At 39.3% G+C, this 18,331-nt stretch overlaps 4 protein-coding genes across 5 annotated transcripts; 1 reads left to right on the forward strand and 3 right to left on the reverse strand.

Moving 5' to 3' along the window:
- Nucleotides 1-145: 145 nt before the first annotated feature.
- Nucleotides 146-5,798, reverse strand: LOC117786702 (sterol regulatory element-binding protein 1). 2 transcript variants are annotated; one of them, XM_034625053.1, is made up of 7 exons: nt 5,565-5,798; nt 3,442-5,102; nt 2,582-3,384; nt 1,562-1,956; nt 1,373-1,499; nt 985-1,152; nt 146-924 (listed from the first exon to the last, which is right to left on the reverse strand). In XM_034625053.1, the coding sequence occupies exons 2-7, from the start codon at nt 5,054-5,056 to the stop codon at nt 559-561; spliced, it is 3,474 nt and encodes a 1,157-aa protein (XP_034480944.1). In that variant the 5' UTR covers nt 5,057-5,102; nt 5,565-5,798; the 3' UTR covers nt 146-558. The 2 variants fall into 2 exon arrangements, with proteins under 2 accessions (XP_034480944.1, XP_034480945.1); XM_034625054.1 differs by having other exon boundaries at nt 3,442-5,105.
- An 814-nt stretch (nt 5,799-6,612) lies between these two features.
- Nucleotides 6,613-10,168, forward strand: LOC117786388 (Y-box factor homolog). Its single transcript, XM_034624604.1, has 4 exons — nt 6,613-7,106; nt 7,922-8,674; nt 8,734-8,834; nt 9,305-10,168. The coding sequence occupies exons 1-4, from the start codon at nt 6,980-6,982 to the stop codon at nt 9,350-9,352; spliced, it is 1,029 nt and encodes a 342-aa protein (XP_034480495.1). The 5' UTR covers nt 6,613-6,979; the 3' UTR covers nt 9,353-10,168.
- A 499-nt stretch (nt 10,169-10,667) lies between these two features.
- On the reverse strand, nt 10,668-11,677 carry LOC117787412. The gene is made up of 2 exons (XM_034625930.1): nt 11,182-11,677; nt 10,668-11,118 (listed from the first exon to the last, which is right to left on the reverse strand). The coding sequence occupies exons 1-2, from the start codon at nt 11,647-11,649 to the stop codon at nt 10,741-10,743; spliced, it is 846 nt and encodes a 281-aa protein (XP_034481821.1). The 5' UTR covers nt 11,650-11,677; the 3' UTR covers nt 10,668-10,740.
- A 1,006-nt stretch (nt 11,678-12,683) lies between these two features.
- On the reverse strand, nt 12,684-14,093 carry LOC117787240. The gene is made up of 4 exons (XM_034625710.1): nt 13,831-14,093; nt 13,321-13,772; nt 13,136-13,263; nt 12,684-13,078 (listed from the first exon to the last, which is right to left on the reverse strand). Exons 1-4 carry the CDS (start codon nt 14,047-14,049, stop codon nt 12,714-12,716), a joined length of 1,164 nt encoding a protein of 387 aa, XP_034481601.1. The 5' UTR covers nt 14,050-14,093; the 3' UTR covers nt 12,684-12,713.
- Nucleotides 14,094-18,331: the final 4,238 nt, after the last annotated feature.

The following is an 18,331-nucleotide window of genomic DNA, read 5'->3' on the forward strand; positions in this document are numbered from 1 at the left end:
GTCTAAAATTCAGTATTGTCAAAAACTAATATAAAATATTAAATTCTAACTTTTATCAAATTCAAATGCATCCCTAGTTAGTCAGTGGATGTTGTTGGAGTGAGGAAACGGTTAATTTTAAGTGGCAATAACTACATTTATTAACTGCATGCACAGAAATCAAATTGCATTGAACTGTTGAAATATTTATTAAAATAAATATATGTGGTAACCATTAGCGCAAATTAAACGTTTTTCTTTAAACAAATTTCCATATGTATTAAATTGTAGATTACAATAAATTACAAACTAAACAGAAATTAAACCGGCATAAAGCGAGTGAAGGGGAGGTCTGGATACCAAGTTCCTTCATTGCGTATTACAAAAGAGTTAGTTGAGAGATACAGTTGCAGTTCAATATAACAAACTTCGAACTATTTTGTGTACAATTGTAAACGGAATTTCCGTTTTTTTTTTTTTAAAGTGAAGTTTGATTGCCAACTGACGCTGACTTTTGCCGGGAAACTGACTTAAAAACTAAATTTATATATTTTGAACTTAAATTGTAAGCGTTGTTGCTCAAGCTTTGACAGTTGCACCGCCGCTGCCCAAGGATTTCATCAATTGATAGCATTCCTTTAGCTTACGCTTATCGCCCACTTTCTCCAGCGTTTTGGCCGCCTCGGCCAGCAGGCCAGCCCGTTCGCCGGGTGAGCTCAAAAGCGCTGGCGGTAAATATTTGCAGGCCACATACATGGCGGCAGCCCGCTCCCTTTCGCCGCCCTCAAAGTTCTGATGCCTGCGATCCTTGCTGCCGCAAAAGATGGAGGAGTGAGCATTGCGGGAACGCAGGCTTCTGTCCAGCAGCTGCTGAGTGGGACACGGTGAGGCGCCAGCCATAAGACGACAGACTGCCTCATATAAATAAATTCGCGACTGGGCATTCTATATAAGAAGAAAAAGGATTAAAGATTGTTTTATCGCATCAATAGGGTTTTAACTTGCCGGTATGTTCTCGACAATGCTGCGAAGTGAATTCAAATCGGTTTGGAACTTTTCGAGCACATCGCCAGGCACCTGATAGTAGCCATCATCCTCGATACTCATATGCTCCAGTTCCCACAAAGCCGTGCGTGTCTCCAGCAACCAATCGCAGGTCAACAACTGGAAAAGCTGCATCAAAAGTTTGATTTAATTAGACAAGGCGCTTAATGTCACACTGATTTCAACTGATCTGGACGTTGTTGACGATGTTAGGAAACTGCACGAAGATTGCACTGCAGCTGTATTGCCTCGATCAAATGTGGGACAGACAATGCGACTACAATGCACCTTCGTGACAGCTCTGGAGTTGAGCATGCACCCGATTTATTGAGTGTTCACTTTGGCTTACCAATTTAATGCCCTTGGCATTGGTTATGCGATTAACTGTGAGGCACTCCTGCAATTGAGCGCTGGATTCATCGCACAAATTGTTGATCAAATGCTTCAAGCGTTTGTCCAAAGTATTGCCATTGTTCCTGAAGGAAGAGGAAGTGAAAAGTGAGTCAAATAATAGATAACTTGAATATCCTATAGTTACATGAGCAAGATCATCTTGGCGCGCAGCACCGCATGCAGTGCCTTGGGCAGATGTTCATTATCGTTGCTGACTTGAAGTTGAGCCGGCAGCTGCTTGATGCTATCGTATAGTTGCTCCGCCAACGTGTCCTCGCCCAGCAGCCAGTGTACGGCTATTTCAAGAACATTGGCCCACCACACCACATTCGTATCGCGATCATCCTCATCCGCCCACAGAGTATCTCTCAACAGTGACGTATACTTTAATACATTGCTGACAATGGTGCCGCTATGTTCCGTCTCGCTGCCCGAGTTGTTGCCGTGGTTGTTGTTGTTGGGTGCGGATTTGTTAGATCTGTGTGAACCGGCGCCTACCAGACACTGCAACGCCTTGTGCAACAGATGCTCCCGATATTGCTTATATATGGAAAACGTGTTGATTAATAAAACAATTTAGTGATTATCTTAAATTTTAATTTCGCATAGAAATCTTAGTCTAATAACTATAATATAACGCCTATTTTCAATTATTAAAATAAAACTCAAATTTGGATTTCGAATAGAAATCTATTCATTTTCATTTAATTTTAACTCTCAACAAATAATAAAATAGTTAAATTTGAATTTTGAATTAAGAATTATAATATAACTTTTATTTTTAATTATATTTATAAAACTCAAAGCTTAATGTGATTTTTTATTTATTTTTACGAAAAATTTTAAATTGTTTTTAAATTTTTAGCCACACATTATGAATGTTTTTAGAGTTTGGAGTTGGAGGTTTTAAAGTATATTTTAAACTTTTATTTTAAAAAATGGAAATAAGAGTTATATCATGATTTTTAAATAAGAATTAAAATTTGGTTTTATTTTATGAACGAAAGAGTTAAAATTAATGTCAATAATTAAATTAACTCTTATTTAAGGTCCCTGGTAGAAAGTATACGAAGAGTCTTTTAACTCCCAAGAAATCAAAAGGGGAATTACTGAAATATTTTATTGGGAAAATATTTTATATTCAGTTTATCACTCCTTTACTCACCTTGATGGCATGTGCAGCCGGATCACAGGGATTGACCAAGCGCGTAAAGAATCCATCCTGCTCGCCAGCGTTCACTTCATAGTCAAAGACGTGGGCACCACAATATCCATAGCCATAGCTGGTGAATGCCCAGCGCAGTTCCTGCGTCTGTTCCGTGGCACGCGTGCGACGGCATTCCAAGCTAGCTCGACTCATGTAGTAGCGGGCACAGAGCTGCTGCAGCAATTTGGGTGTACTACGTTTCATCCTTAGTGCTGCCATCACATGGATGCAAATGATCTCGCGAGGAGTGAGCAAACTGTGTGCCACCTCGGCCATGTTGCTGGCATAGAGAGCCAGCATGATGCCATTCCGATCAGAGCTACGATTTCCAGTCAAATGCAGTTGATTCAATCGATTGAAGAGCAACGCCAACTCCCTGGCCGAGGCCAAGGCACTCTTCCGTCTGGAGGCGCTGCAGAACAATCCTCCAGCGCGACGGGACAGCACACGGCCCAGCCAAAGGCGATGGAACAGAAAGCGTAGAAATTGCCAGCTCGTCTGTAAATAACACTCCAGTCGTGTTCCGGGCAAGCTGATCCCAAACATGTGTAGACAATTCAAATAGGCGGCATAAGCCTGAGTCGCTTGACCCTTGGCGAAGTGCGTCTCGGCCCGTTGCTTGTGTTGATAGTAGGCATCCGTCTGGGTGTCCAACTGGGGATCTCCGTAAACCAAAAGCTTGACCAGACAGCCCAGCATTAGCATTAGATTCAATAGCCACAGCCATGAGCTGTGATGCCAGCTTATATAGTCCGTATCATCTGCAAGGGATTAAGCATAAGAGAAGTAAAAAATGTTATAATTATAGTTATAGTTACCATCCGTATCATAGTTCAAAATGCTGCGCTGCTGATGTCCGCCGAGATCATCATCGAAATCATTGGCATCGGCAGAGAAGCGAGTACGTTGGAGGAGCGTCTTGAAGGGATTAACAGCGAGCACGGCGAACATGAACATGCAGAGAGCCAGACGGGAGTGGGTGGCCATGCCACGCATGGAACTGGGCACCACAAGTATGTCATCCTTGCTGCTGCCACTGTTGCAGCTGGCATTGGAGCCACCATATGGCGACGGCGGCAACGAAATGTCCGAATGAATGGGCGACAACGAGGGATCGGAGACATCGCTACGTGGCGGAGTTAAACCAGCATCCGTATCGCAGGCCAACGATTGCTGGCGGCGTTTCTTCGAGGAGGAGGTGGAGGAGCTAACAATGGTGCTACTGCCCAGCTGGAGCAGATCCTTGACCTTGGAGCCATCGCGCGCCATCAGTTCACGCTGCAAACGCTGCAGCTCCGATTTCAACTCATAATTCTGACGCTGCAGATCGCGTATCTTGTCAATGGATTTACGGAGCACCGCCGATTTGTTCAGCTTGGCGGCATCGCCAACGACGAGATTCTTGAGCTCCGTAATCTTGTCATTTATGGAGGTGCGATAGCGTCGTTCAATCGCATTGTGCGCCGAACGCTTCACCTCCTTCACCTTTGGCTGGACACGTTGAATGGCCACCTTGGGATTGCCTTGTTGTTGCGTTGATGGAGCGATTGCTGGGGTTGGAGTAGGAGTTGGTGCTAGTTCCACAGTTGTTGTCTTGCGTGATGTCTTTGGACTGACAACTGGCGGATTAACCGTATCCGGCAGCACATTCATGGTCGGTATGGTGTAATCATTGTTGGGCACTTGCAATATAAAGCTCTGCACATTTGCGGGTGGCATCTTCTTGCTGCCGTTGGTGTAATGTTGCTTTTTTGCTGCTGTTGCCGCTGCTGGAGCTACTACAGCTGTTGGTGGAGGCGATGGTGAAGCTTCCGTTGGAAACTGATAAAGAAATCCGTTTTTTGCCGGCGTTGTGAACAGAATTGCAGTTGTCGGTTGCTGCTGCTGTTGTTGTTGTTGTTGCTGCTGCTGCTGCGCTTGATTCATGTCCATATGATGTATGGTCATTGTGGGTTGAGGCTTCATTAGCTGCGGCAACGATTGCGGACTGTAGCTGGGATTGGCGGCTATCAAGCTGCCATGATAGAGACCATTCAGATGCAGCAGCTGCTCCTCCTTGATGTGCAGCGGTGAGGAATGCTCGCTCTTGACATGATGATGCTGTTGCTCCGGCTGTTGTTGTAGTTGTTGCTGCTGCTGTTGCTGTTGTTGTTGTTGTTGTTGCACTGGCAGAGTTGGTGACAACTGCGGCTGGGGGGGAGACTGTGGCTGTGGCTGCATATCCATGGCACATTCCAGCAATGGTGGAGTTGAATTCATTTCGAGATTAATGTCATCAGCCAGTTGCGATGGATCCAAGTCCATTTCGGTGAAGAAGTTGTTCAGCATATCCGAGGGTATCATCTCTTTGATGATGTTGAGCGCATCCTCCTCCTCCTTCATCAGCTCCAAGGAGGATCTGGAGTAAAAGTCCATCTCCTGGTCAATGTTCATGTTTATAGTCTTTAAGCTGACGTGTTTGTTTAATTTCCTGTTGATTCTGCTGATTAAAATACATTAATAAGTAACGACTAGCAGTTACCCATTACTATTTATAAATCAAACCACTTTTACACACTGGTTAAATACCCTTTTTATCGTTCATCTTTCTACAGGGTATCTTTATGCTGTAATCTTTGTTTTGTTTATGAAATATCAGAGCGGCGCAATAATCGACAAGCTCAAAAACAAAAACAACACAATAATAAACACACGCACGCTCTCACAGTCACACACACAGGCAAACATGCATGTAAACATGCAAAGCTTTTCTCGACCAATCAGAATGCGCGCGAAGAATCATACGATGTGACGGCAACAACAAAGTTGTCACCTCTGCTTTCCAAATTAAAGCCAGCAGGCATTTAAATCGAAGCAAGTACGTTTAAAACATCAAATTAAGTACACTATTTACAATATTTAGCTGTCAATTAGTCAATTTGAGTTGAAATCAATAACCAACCTATCCAATAAGCACTTTGTTGTTGTTTGAAAACCTATTGAGGTTTATTGTTGGCCATAGTTACAGCTAGTGACACATCGAGATTGCATATTATACACTAACACAATTGCATAGTCGTACCGCACATTGTTAAAGTTTTTGTGTTCCTCAATTTTAAGGCAATAAACAAACTATAAACGTTTCCCGAAGTTAATGAACAGTCGGTGTCCAAGTAATTTATTGACTAATAGAAAATATCGATGCTTAACACTGTTGCCAACTTAGCTATTTTATAGCTAGTTCTGTCAATTTTCAGAGTTCGTGAAAGAAGCACTGGTGTGGAAGCTTGTTACCCGGTCCTAAGGCTGCCACCCTGCAACACTTACCTATCTGGCAGCATGTACCATTTAATCAAATTGAAAAAAAAAGTTGCACCTCAGAAAATTCACTTTTTTTTAATTTCTGTTAATATTGAGATGGAGTTTTTTAAATTTTTGCAGAATTTTTATTATAATTTTGCAGGCTTTTTGACATTTAAATTTGTAACTTAAATTTGTAAATTGTCTCCATTTGGAGCGACGAGCTTCAAACTTTCACTAAAATGATTTAATTAATTTTATCTAATTTCGAATTTTAAAATTTCATCATATTTTTAATTGATTGCAAAGTTATTGAAATTTGCATCAACCCAAATTGAAATTTACCAGTGCGGCCGCAGGCGACCAATAACGAGTTCTATTTAATTCTGATTCAGTATTTATTAAGTTCCATTTGGTATATTTTAGGTATAAAATTTAACAACGTTATTCCTCATTGGCAAACGCGCGCAGTTTAAATTTTTGTAGTATTTTAGCAATAATTAGTAACTATTAATTAATGAATAAATACCGAGAGGCCGGGGAATGATTTTATATAATTTGACTCTTAAAATCAAAAAACCAATTTGACAAAATTCTAAAAAAAAAATAGCAACAGAAATGTTTCCTCTAAAAAGTTGGCAGCATTGATAGCAGAAGCAACTCTGTAACAGAGCACTTGAAATTTTTAAATTGTACAACACTAGCTATAGCTGCCATGTTTCACTTCCTGTGCTTGCGAACAAAATAGAATCGCCAAGAAAACCCTGCGAGTGAGTGTTTTAACATCACACTCGAAAATAACATCAAAGTGGTAGTTGAAAGAGTGCCACAACTCGAACCGCACTTATACCAACACAAAACAACAAATTCAGAGTAGCAGCCAAAAATTCAAGTCAAGAAAAACAAAGTTGCGGAAACAATCAGCAAACGGAAAACTTTGCCGCACTCCGTCGACATACAGAAGAAGGAGAGGAGGGTACTTTATTTTTTCTTGCTTTTATTTTTGGAAGCGCGTGAGAGTGAGTGTAGGTGTGTGTGCGCGTTTGAGGTAAAAGAACAACGAACGTAGCTAGAAAGATGGCAGACTCTGAAAAACAGCAGCAGCTACCCATTGAGCAGCAGCAGCCGCTGGACCAGGAAGAAGAGCTGGATGAGGGGCAGCAAGCGCAGGGCAAGCCCGCTCCGCCACCAAAGGAAATTATTGGTAAGCATTGAAATCAATTTGCATTTTCATTCATGCAAAACACATAGCGACCAAAATAGCAATGAAAAAGCAAGGAACGAACGGCGCGCTATATACATGTGTACATGTATGTAAGAAAAATGTGCGTGTGTATGTGTGTGCGTGTCTTAAAATATACGCGCGACGCCATTTTGTATGCAGCACAAGCATACATACCTACAAATTCACACGTTCGCCGGCTCGGTTCGCCGCATGAGAAAAGCGGCGCAAGAAACGAAATGAAAATTCTACATTTTGCCGGTGGCGCAGCCCACTCCCGCTCCCGCCCCTACGTGCCCGTCACGCGCCCAACCGAACAAATGTTGGCAACCCAATTTGTTAGCCGCCAACGTCGTTGTCGCTGCTAGATGTGCTCTCTCGTTCACGCTCTTTCTCTGCGCGTACTCTGTTTCTCTCTCTCAAAAGAGAGTAGTCATTTGTTTGCAAGTGTGTGTGTGTGTGTTCATTGTTTTGGTAACTTTATTTGTATACACTGGTGCTTAAGCACCCAGTAGAATTATTGATAGGCATGTGCTATCAAAAAAATGCTTTAAATGTTTTGTATTTTGTTTTTGTAATTAAAATATATGTAAACAAATTATAATACAGTTTAAAATTATTGCTAGCTAGGAATAGTTTATGTATTGGGTATGCATTTAGTTTCAGTACCTTTTTCATACTCAAAAGTTCAGGTGGACTCTCGATTTTAGTTTTGTAATTTATCAATTGATTGCACTGTTGTGATTCGAATCTAACCTCACAATCCTTGGGTAATTTGTTTGTTTTGTTATTTGCAGCCACCAAAGTCACCGGCACTGTCAAATGGTTCAACGTGAAGAGCGGCTACGGCTTCATCAATCGCAACGACACCAAAGAGGATGTCTTCGTTCACCAGAGCGCCATTGCGCGCAACAATCCCAAGAAGGCGGTGCGTTCGGTGGGCGATGGCGAGCTCGTTGAATTCGATGTGGTCATTGGCGAGAAGGGCAACGAGGCGGCCAATGTGACCGGTCCGTCTGGTGAGCCAGTGCGTGGCAGTCAGTTTGCTGCTGACAAGCGTCGCAACTTCCGACCCTGGATGAAGAAGAATCGCCGCAAGCAGCCGGGCGATGGTGACAACGAAGGCGATGAAATGGCGCCAATGCAGCAGCAGCAACAACAACAGCAGTCACTCGATGGCCAGCAGCAGCAGATGCAGGGAGGTCCACGCCAGCCACGTCAGAACTATCGTCGCGGTCCCGGCGGCGGCGGCCCTGGTGGTCCACCCGGCGGACCACGCGGTGCTCCACGTGGTGGTGGCGGCCCAGGCGGACCACCCGGTGGACCTGGACAGCGTCGCTACAACAACTATTATCCGCGCCAAACACGTCGCGGTCTCGGCGGCGGCGATGGCAGCGTTGAGCCCGGCGTCCATGATCAGAATCCTGATGGTGTACAGCGAGGCGGCGATGGTCAGCGTCGTGGTGGCGGCGGCGGAGGCGTTGGTGGACCACAGCGACGTTTCTTCCGACGCAATGGACCACCGCCACGTCGTGATGGTGGCGAGTACAGTAAGTAATACCTACATATAATATCTTTAAATATATCATCATTTGCTTAATCCTTATAGTTCAGGGTGGACAAGGACCGCCACGTCAACCGTTCCGTCCGCGTCGCCAGAATCGTAAGCCCAATGGCCCTGGCGGTGGCATGGAACAGCAGCCACAGCAGGTAATGAACTAAAAGCCAAAAATAGAACAAAACAGAACACCAACGATAACAAAGAGAAAAACAACCATAACAACTACTAGCAGCACAGAAACAACAACAACTACAACAGCATCGTCAATAATAATATTAAAAAATAATAACAACAACTTGGCTTTCGGTGGCGGCAACTACAACAACTAACGAATATGCATTAAAAATGTGCTCATAATTAACAACTAACACACACTGACACACAAACACACACACAAAACATACTTAAGAGGCTTTGGTTCTTAACATTTCCTTAACATGCATGTAACTGTGGGCTAAATAATGCAACGAAATGTGTAAAACTGCAAAATGCAAATGATTTCAAAGTTTTTGATTTTTATTTAATTATTCTGTTCTTTTTTTATTTATTATTATTTCAATCTCTGACATAATGCCCACTCCTCCGCAAACGTCCCCCTTACCCACAAATATCCTCACAGAACGGCGCTCAAGAGCTGCAAAATACAACAACAGAAAGCACCGCATAAATAAAACAAATGTAAAAATTACATCAGCAGCAGAAAAAATTGCAACAACAACAGCAAGAAGCAGCAACAGCAGATGATAAGGATGCAGAAGATGTGGAGGGAACAAAACAAGAAAACATGTGAAATTTGTAAATGGGCCGCCGCGTTATTTTGTTGCGTTTTGTTTTTTTTTTTATCTGTGGGCAAAAACGACAGCAAAACAGAAATGTAAAATTTCTAAGCAAACCAAAAAGAATAAGAAAATAATGAAAGAAGTTCAGTGGCAAGTAATAATAGTATTTATGTATTATAAAAATCAGCAATAAACAAAATCAGTCGACACTAAAATTTACAAAACAAAAATTATATATCTATTTATAAACATATTACTATTATTATACACATATTTATACAATACAAATGTTTAGTGATTTATAAATTTGTAATTTTACACGAAAGTTTTGTTGTGCGTTTTAAAAAAGCTTTCAATTTTTAAGAGTTTTGTAGCTGAAGATGTTGAAAAACACTTCACATTTAAATTGAATTCTATAATGCTAGCCACATACATACATACAAACAAACGACACATACACACACAAATTGTAAGCTGCATCTAAAATACGTAAGCTCTCAATAATGAAAGTCACACTTAACTGTAACACCGTATCCAACATTAACCTAGCAGAACCGAGAGCAAAAGATAACTGGCGAGAATAACGTAAAAAGAATATAGAAGAGCCCCCACAAATGTAAAACTAAGAACATCAAGCAAAAAGCAAATGAGAGTAACAACTTGTAATTCACAGCAAAGAAAGTATATACAAAATGCAAAACAAAGAGAAAAACGTTTAAAAAGAGAAAAACTAAAAAAAATATATTGGAAAAAATAAAAAAATTGAAAAATATTAAATGCATTTCAACGTTATTTCTAATTTTAATGTAGAACGGGAGCACAAACATGTATTTTAAATTCAGGGTTGGACAGCAAAGAAGGCGACACGACTGGGGACAGGGCTGGAGTCAAGTGAGCCACTTCTGTCCAATAAAGGAATACAAATCTTTTTGAACAGTTTATAATATAAACTATATTTATGTTGTGAGCTTACATAATTTACTACTGATTAACTAAAATCTAATTTAGTACTTTGGTACTAATTGGATGTCAGCGATGTAACCGTTAATATATTTAACCTTTTCAAGCGTCTCAAAACCATGTTTCAACGTTTTAACAAAGCAAGTAATTTAAATTTAGGGCTGGACAGCGAAGATGGAGACACGACTGGGGACAGGGCTGGGGAGTCAAGTTTGCCACTACCGTCCAATAATGGAATAATAATATTTTTGAATATAGTTTATTTAATAACTGTGAGCTTACATAATTTACAACTGATTAAATCTAATTTCGTACTTTACAAATTGGTTGTTAGCGATGTCACTGTTGAAATATTCAACCTTTCTAACCGTCCCAAAACCAGAAGCTCATCTATTGATCGCTTTGCGTAGAACTTTTGATCCTCGCTCAGCTTGAGGAATGCATGCGCCCAGGCACGGGCATAGCTTTCCGCCTCGGATATCGCTGTGGCATCGATGTGAATGGTATGCTCGGAGTTTGGCTTAATTGTTTGCTTACTAAAGTCCTGTGACTCTTCCTCCGTCACAGGATCCAATTCAATGGGCTGCACTTCGGATAGGTCTGGTGACCAGGATTCCTCCTCGGAGAAGAGTTTAAAAAGCGGACGCTCGTTGGGGATCAACGATATTTCCTCCGGCGACTCAAGAAGCTCGATCTGCAACAGGGAAATACAAATGTCAGACATGGCAACACTTTTATGGACTGTTATTATAAATACTTTTGGATTCGTGGTAGCTGCAATGCCCGCATCCTCAAAGTCCTCTGCCACATCCCTGTAATGTTCCGATTTCGGGTGATAGTATTCCTCAAATTGTTGCATTTGCCGCTTGCTCGTTCGGCTGATGTTGTGACTCCGTTGTGGCTGCTCTTGGGACTCGACATCTCTGCCACGTTGTTTAAGGTAGCGCACATGGCATTTGTGTATACGCAGATTGGATGTAGTGCCTCCGGTGGATTGCATTACCCGGTTACAGCCCAAGCAATAGTATCTCCACTTCAGCTTGCTGCCGTCTGGACGCGCAATCTCTCTGTAAACGTTCCATACCGAGCTGCGCTTGTTCTTCTTCACTAGTCTGTACTGTCCGTCGTTGATTTTTAATAATATATCCAATTGGGATTCTGTACATTTAGCCTCTTCTTCCTGAAAATTTATGACAAACATCGCTTGTTTTTCAGTCTTTGCCATAGCGTCTGGTGCAGTGTGACTACTGCTGTCAACTAAGCTATTTTATAGCCAGATCTGGCTATTTTCAGAGTTCGTTTGCTGGAAAAGTTAGAATCTGGCTGGTTGGAAATCTGGCTATCTTAAATAAATATTCAGATATGTTTTGCTATTATTATTTTTGGTAAAAACTGTGCAAAAGTCCCCACATTAACAAATTTAGATGCTTTCCAGACAGAAACAGCTATTGTTCCATCTAAACACTTGGCAGCACTGGGGTGGAAGGTTGCCCACCTGCAAAATTTCTCGATCTGGCCCGATTTTTGTACCCAAGAAAGTAGGTAATCTTGCAAAAAGGTGCATGAAATCAATGTACCTTTTTTAATTTCCTTAATCTAAAGCTAGAAATTTTTAAATATTTGCCATTTTAAATTTGAAATTTTTATCAGTGCTGTCAGTTGGTCACGGTCAGTGCTGGTAAGTTTTTTTTAGCCTTATTTTAGGCGCAGTGCTTACAATTGTATTTTCAATGCTGCCAACTTGTTTTTATAGTCATGTCTCACCAAAAATGAAATGGCACGCATTTTTGCTTGGATTTAAATTTTTTTTATTCTACTCAATGTAAACTATATATTAGATTTAGTATGTATTACAATTTTGATGCCAATTGAATTAATAAATCAGGATTTAATGAAATTTTTAAGTGAACAAAAAAACAAGTACAAAATTCTCCTTAATGCTGGCAATACTTTATGCAAAATAAAAAGTACAAATCTTAAAAATACCCAATTTTCAGAGTTTAGTGTTTAGTACAGAACCTCGTTCATATAAAAAACAATTGAATATATAGATAGTCAATTGAAATTGTTTTGACAAAAGAAAATTCAAATATTAGTTGTTCGTTCTTAAAAAAATTTTAACCCATCATTATTTCGAAATATAAAAGGGGCTATTTTTTAAACAATTTCAAAAACATTACTCGAATAATTCTACCTAAATGTTTCAAGTCAGCATATTTTTTAAACTTTGGCCTCGACAATTTGCACTTGCAAGAAATATAACATTTTCGTTTTATCCAAGTTTGGGATTTATTTTTTTGTATTTCGTAATAATTCGACAAGTGTTTTACTGATCGATAATAAGTCTCGGGATATATGTTTCATAACTTGCAGTTTTTGTTTCTCGACTTGTAATTTTTCTTGCTCAATTTGTAGCATTCTGTCTGTTGTACTTATCGAAGTTTCTGTCTTGGTCTCAATTTGATGTTCACCTTTCTGCGGTTTTTCAATTACCTTTTGAGGAGGTTTTTCTTTTTTATACATTTCTTGTATGTCTTCGAATTGTTCCACTTCTTTTCTTTTTATTGAACCATTTGGAATGTCTTCCTCTTCTGACATATCATTATAATTACTGTCAACATCGCTATTGTCTGAATTCAAAAACGTCGATAGCTCTGTGAACAAGAATTAATATTATTAGTGGTTTTCAGTATTCACTATACCATAATTACCATTGCTATCGATTAAAATCTCCTCAAAATCCGAAGAAGAAGGTAGAGGTTCAGTTAAGAGTGACTTAACTCTTTTATAATATCGCCAATTTGTTCGTTTTCCCAACTTAATCTTTTCGGCTTCAGTTCTAAAATTTAAGTTATGTATTATTAACTGTTTGTCAATAATTGCTTGTGTGATTTACCTATGTTTTCTTATCATATTGTCCATTTTTGCTTTTATTTCACGATGAGTTGGTCCATATTCTCTCATTTCTTGAGCCATTTCCTTGTGTATTAGCGAATTTTTTCGCTTACCACGAATTCCCTCAACGTTCTTTTCCCATAAGTCGAGAAACGCATTTGTTGATTTTGGAGTCCACTCAAATCGTTTAGAATTTAATTTGTGTGCAGTAACTTTACTATCTATAAACTCCATTTGATCTTCCTGGAATTCTGACGGGTTTTCATTCTCTTCTTCAGAACATAGACTTATATCCTTATATAATATCGGTTGCTGGACTGTTGTCATCCCTGGAGGTATTGTCTTGGGAACTACTAGTTTCGAGTCCTCGGAATCCGCAAATAATTGAAGCAATGGACGTACTTTTGATGCCACGGACATGAATGCGCGCTTCTGTTCTTCGATTTGTTCGGGCTGCCAAGTCAAAGCATTAATTTAATATATTACGACATTAAAGGTCTTGGTATCTCACCTCTGTATCGCTGGCATCATCATTTATATCGCTGTACAGGTGAGCCTCGTCGTATTCTTCGATTTGTGGTGACAAGTTGCTTGTGGCTTGATGCTTGAATGTTGCTTTAGCCCATTGCTTGTTCTGTGATGCTGGTAAGTTGTCTTTGACCACCTTAATTCTTTTATTGCCGTTCATCTTATTGCCTTGATTGGCAACGTGTCTATTGGTAACTCTCATTGTAAGCGCCAAATTATTCTTTATTTACGTTCGCTTGGATTTCTTAGAAATACGCAGCAGTGCTGTCAACACTGTTGTCAACTTTGCTATTTTATAGCTAGATCTGGCTATTTTCAGAGTTCTATTACAGCTATTGACTTGTTTTTGTTTTAATAGTCAGTAGCTGATAAAATCGGGTTGGCAGGCTTAGCTCGCGGACTTAAGTAAATTTTCTGTTGAATTGTGCGCCTTCCATACTTTTCACTGAAAATCAGTGAGCGGTTAAATTATGTTTCTGACTTGAAAATTTTTTGTCGTGTGTACTTTGCTTGTTTTAGAAACAAGATTATTAGCAAAACATAGCTGAATAGCCAGGTTTACGGCTAATGCAATTTACAAAGTTTCTAGCAATTAAGCTTTAAAAATAGCCAAAACTAGCTTTTAAATAACTAAGTTGACAACAGTGCCGTTTGCCTTTGCAACACTTGCAATAATAATCGAATGCTCGATAACAAGAGAAATTTTTACTGGTTCCGGCTCGATAAGCATCGCAATGGCGCGCAATAATATTTGAATTTATTTGTTTCTCACTTTTACATTTAGCACTTTCTACATCTAGATTTATAAAAGCCTTGGTCGCAGTAAAACTAGTTAAATAATGTATATTTTTTTAGATTACATTTAATTCTGTTGATATTTATTTAATTATCTTGTATAGAAATTAATTTAAACTTCTGTATTCCATTTTCTAATATTAAAATCAAATCAATTAAATTAATTTTGGTTTGGTTTGGTTTTTAAAACTAAAACGCTTATTTTTTTGTCGCTTATTTTAGTTGTAGCACACTAGAATTGAGTACAAAGAACTTTACATAGTTATATGTTGATCTAAATAAATTGCTGAGACTTGCAATTGTCAGATTCGCACGCATTTTAGCTAATCAACTAAATCGTCCACTACATTTCGAGGTAAATGGGAAAGAGAACAAGACATACGGACGACAACAATCAACGACAATTGCGGCACGATTACGTCTAATGACAGCTATGCCATCTTACACTGAATTGAAAGAAAACTGAACCCCATCGGCTTAGTTTGTTTGACCAGCAGCAAGCTCCGGCCTCAAGTGTATGTCTGACCGAGAACTGACGTCGACATGAAAGCCATCATCCAGCTAAATTGTGCGTTGCCTGTGGGAGCACATTGCAACCGGTTTCGGTTTAGGAGCTGCCTCTGATCTTCTATGGCTCTGTTTTTCCCCTTTTCTCTTTCGAAGACGACTTAAGCCGGCTGCTAAAGTTTGGCTCGTGCTTACTTGGGTTCTGTGCACGCAGCTGCTTCTGGCCCAAAATTTAACACTTAAATTGTCACTTAATCGAAGATTAAACTTTATTGGAGGCCACAGGTGCAGTTTATATTTTTTTAAATTTTGAATTTAATTTTTATACCATTGCAGAGGGTATATTTTTGATCCGGACTGAGACGGCTCAGACGATGTAGACATTGCTATATGTCTGTCTGTTCCACGACTGCCTGTTAAATTTAATATATTACAGATATGGACAACTTTAAATTGTTTGAAAGATTTAAAAAATTAAATATCCCCATTTATTTTGTAAATTTTATAGTCTTTTTTTTTTTGATATATTTTTAAATTCGACATTTGATTTTTGAGCTGTTTAAATTAAAAAAAAACACGCGCATCCAGGGATCGTAATTGTTATACATTTTAAAATAATAATAGTATGACAATTATTTAAAAATTTTTACTTAAAAGTTACGAAGTATCACTTATTTTAAGTTTTTATTTAACAAATGAAAAATAATAATTAAATTTGAATCTTTATTTAAAAATTATGAAGGAACATTTGTTTTTGATTTGTTTTTAATAAAATATAAATTTTTGTGTACTTTTTGTCTGATATCGTATATAACGATTATAATAGGATTTTTTGGTGTATTCCATATTGATTTATTTAGCTGCTCGGCTAAAAATAAAATTGAAATTTGGAAGGGTATCAAATCTATAGAATGCCGGAGATAAACTTTATTTCTTCTTTAATTTGTTTGTGTTTTTTTTTTTGTTTTTGGGTTTATTTTAGCGCGTGGTTCAATTGATGAACCAGCTGCTGGTTCAAATTGTAGATTCTGTGAAAACTTTAAGTTCAATTTGCTAACCATGAAAGTTTGCCATAAGACAAAGCAATATAAATACACGTATTTAGATGTGTGTGTGTGACTGTGTGTGTATTGGGTACAGCTCCTTAAGACATTGCACAACCAAACTTAATTGTTTCTTGCGGTTGTTGACGGTTTTTTGCGATCGTTTCTTTAACTGTTGCCTTGGCAACATTTGTTGCTGCTGCTGTCAGTTGGTGGAGGGAGGGGCGGTAGGGGGGGGAGGGATGGCTGGTTTTTACAACGACAACGACCATGACTTTGTGCAACTGGCGACATCGAAATGTTGCACTGCTGTTGTTGCAGTTGCAGCAGTTGTTGCTGTTGTAGCAGTTGTTGCTGCTGTAGCTGTTGCTGTTGCCGCAAAACTGGCAACTGGCAACTTGATTATGGCCCATGCATTAACATCATTATGGCGATGGCGAGACCTTATTTGTTTGGCGCATAATTTAAGTTAAAGCCCCGCACAAATGTCGCGTCATTGTTGCAATGACTGTTGTTGTTGCCTACGCGGTTGGTTGTTGCATGCAGCATGTTGATGATGGCCGTGCCTCCGATCAACTCAACTCTGCTCTGTCTGCTCGCTGCTGGCGCTTGATTGCAGGTTGTCATGAGCAGACTCTGTCTCAGTCTCCGTCTCAGGCCCATCCAAAGCTCCACTCTGACATGTTGTACAATGTACAAACATACACACATATATCCCATAGGCATCCATGCCCCATGTCTCTCAATTGCATTTATGTTTGCCATGTCCCTTTTTGACGTGGGTCGCATGTATTTCTTGAGCTTTAATTTAGCTGGTTTGTTTTTAGTTCGTTACTCAAAGAGTGTAACAGTTTCGTATCTACGTATGTTTCAGGCAAATGCAGTACAAACGTGTTTGGGTATCATTCTAAAATTCATGTTTAACATTCTTAATTTAAGCATGTATTTTTTTAGTATTTATTCATGATATTATTGATAAATTAAGACAACATGCGGATGAAATGGCAACTACTAAATATTAAAAAAGTCAAAGAATGCTAAATTTAGCTTAAAATCTTACAATATTGAGGAATTTACAATATTGCTGAGAAAATCTGAGCTTGATTAAGTATTTTTTAATTGGTTTAAAGTTACCGTACTTTTGACATGTTTATAATAGTTATAAATAATAAATAAGCGTTGGCGCTAAAATCAGAAAACGAAATGAATAAATAAATAGATAAAAAAAGGTCTGAGTACTGGGCATCCCACAGTCTATCACACAAGACATTCGCGAACTTTTTATTCTTTTTTTGTTTGTAGCCTGGGTGTGTCATTTGATGTCGTGTCACGTGAGCAGCTTACGCCACATCTCTAGCTGCAAGAGGATCCACTCATACCACAAACATACATACATACATAAACTTATTTATAAAAGTCTGCCGTAAAGCAACGTAGCTTTTGTACTCTGTGTGGGTGGTACAGCTAGATAAGATGAGTTTACTTAAGCCTAACAAAATCAACATAAATATGGCACAGCTAAAACGTTCCCAAACTAGCTTAAGTACTTACAATTGGTATGGAACAACTAGACTGGCTTAGGAACACTTTTTAAGGAACAGTTGTTAAGAAACAGTTTTACGAAAGGAACAGTTCTACGCATGGAACAGTTCTTCGTATAGAACAGTTTTATGCAAGAAACAGTGAGAGACAACTGTTACCACTGTCTCCTTTTAGAGTGTGTGTGCTGAAAATGAAATAAATTGCCAAAACTGTGAATAGAATTAAATGACCTCAATGTAAGACCAAAAGTTTGGAAGAGCAAGAGATAACTAATAAAGATTCCACCGAGCACAAATATCACCTCGCTGGATGGTTCAGATTGAGCTCTGACGCTAATTTGATTTGACGAAAGACAATTTACGAGTGTCTCATCTGGATGGGTTGGGGGCTTATCTGGTCGGCTGTATGCGCTTCTAACAATTCGGGGCCATCAAATTAATTACGTACTCATAGGAAGAGAGAAAGAACAGTAGCTGTAAAAAGTTAATGAGCTGCGTAGAAGGCATAGAATATAAAGAAACACGACGACAACAGCAACAAGAACAACCAGAAGTCAAAACAAAAACAAAGTACGAGTACGCATCGTGATCGAAAAGC

The sequence above is a fragment of the Drosophila innubila genome, assembly GCF_004354385.1.
Source record: "Drosophila innubila isolate TH190305 chromosome 3L unlocalized genomic scaffold, UK_Dinn_1.0 0_D_3L, whole genome shotgun sequence".
In the NCBI taxonomy this organism is placed as follows: Eukaryota; Metazoa; Arthropoda; class Insecta; order Diptera; family Drosophilidae; genus Drosophila; species Drosophila innubila.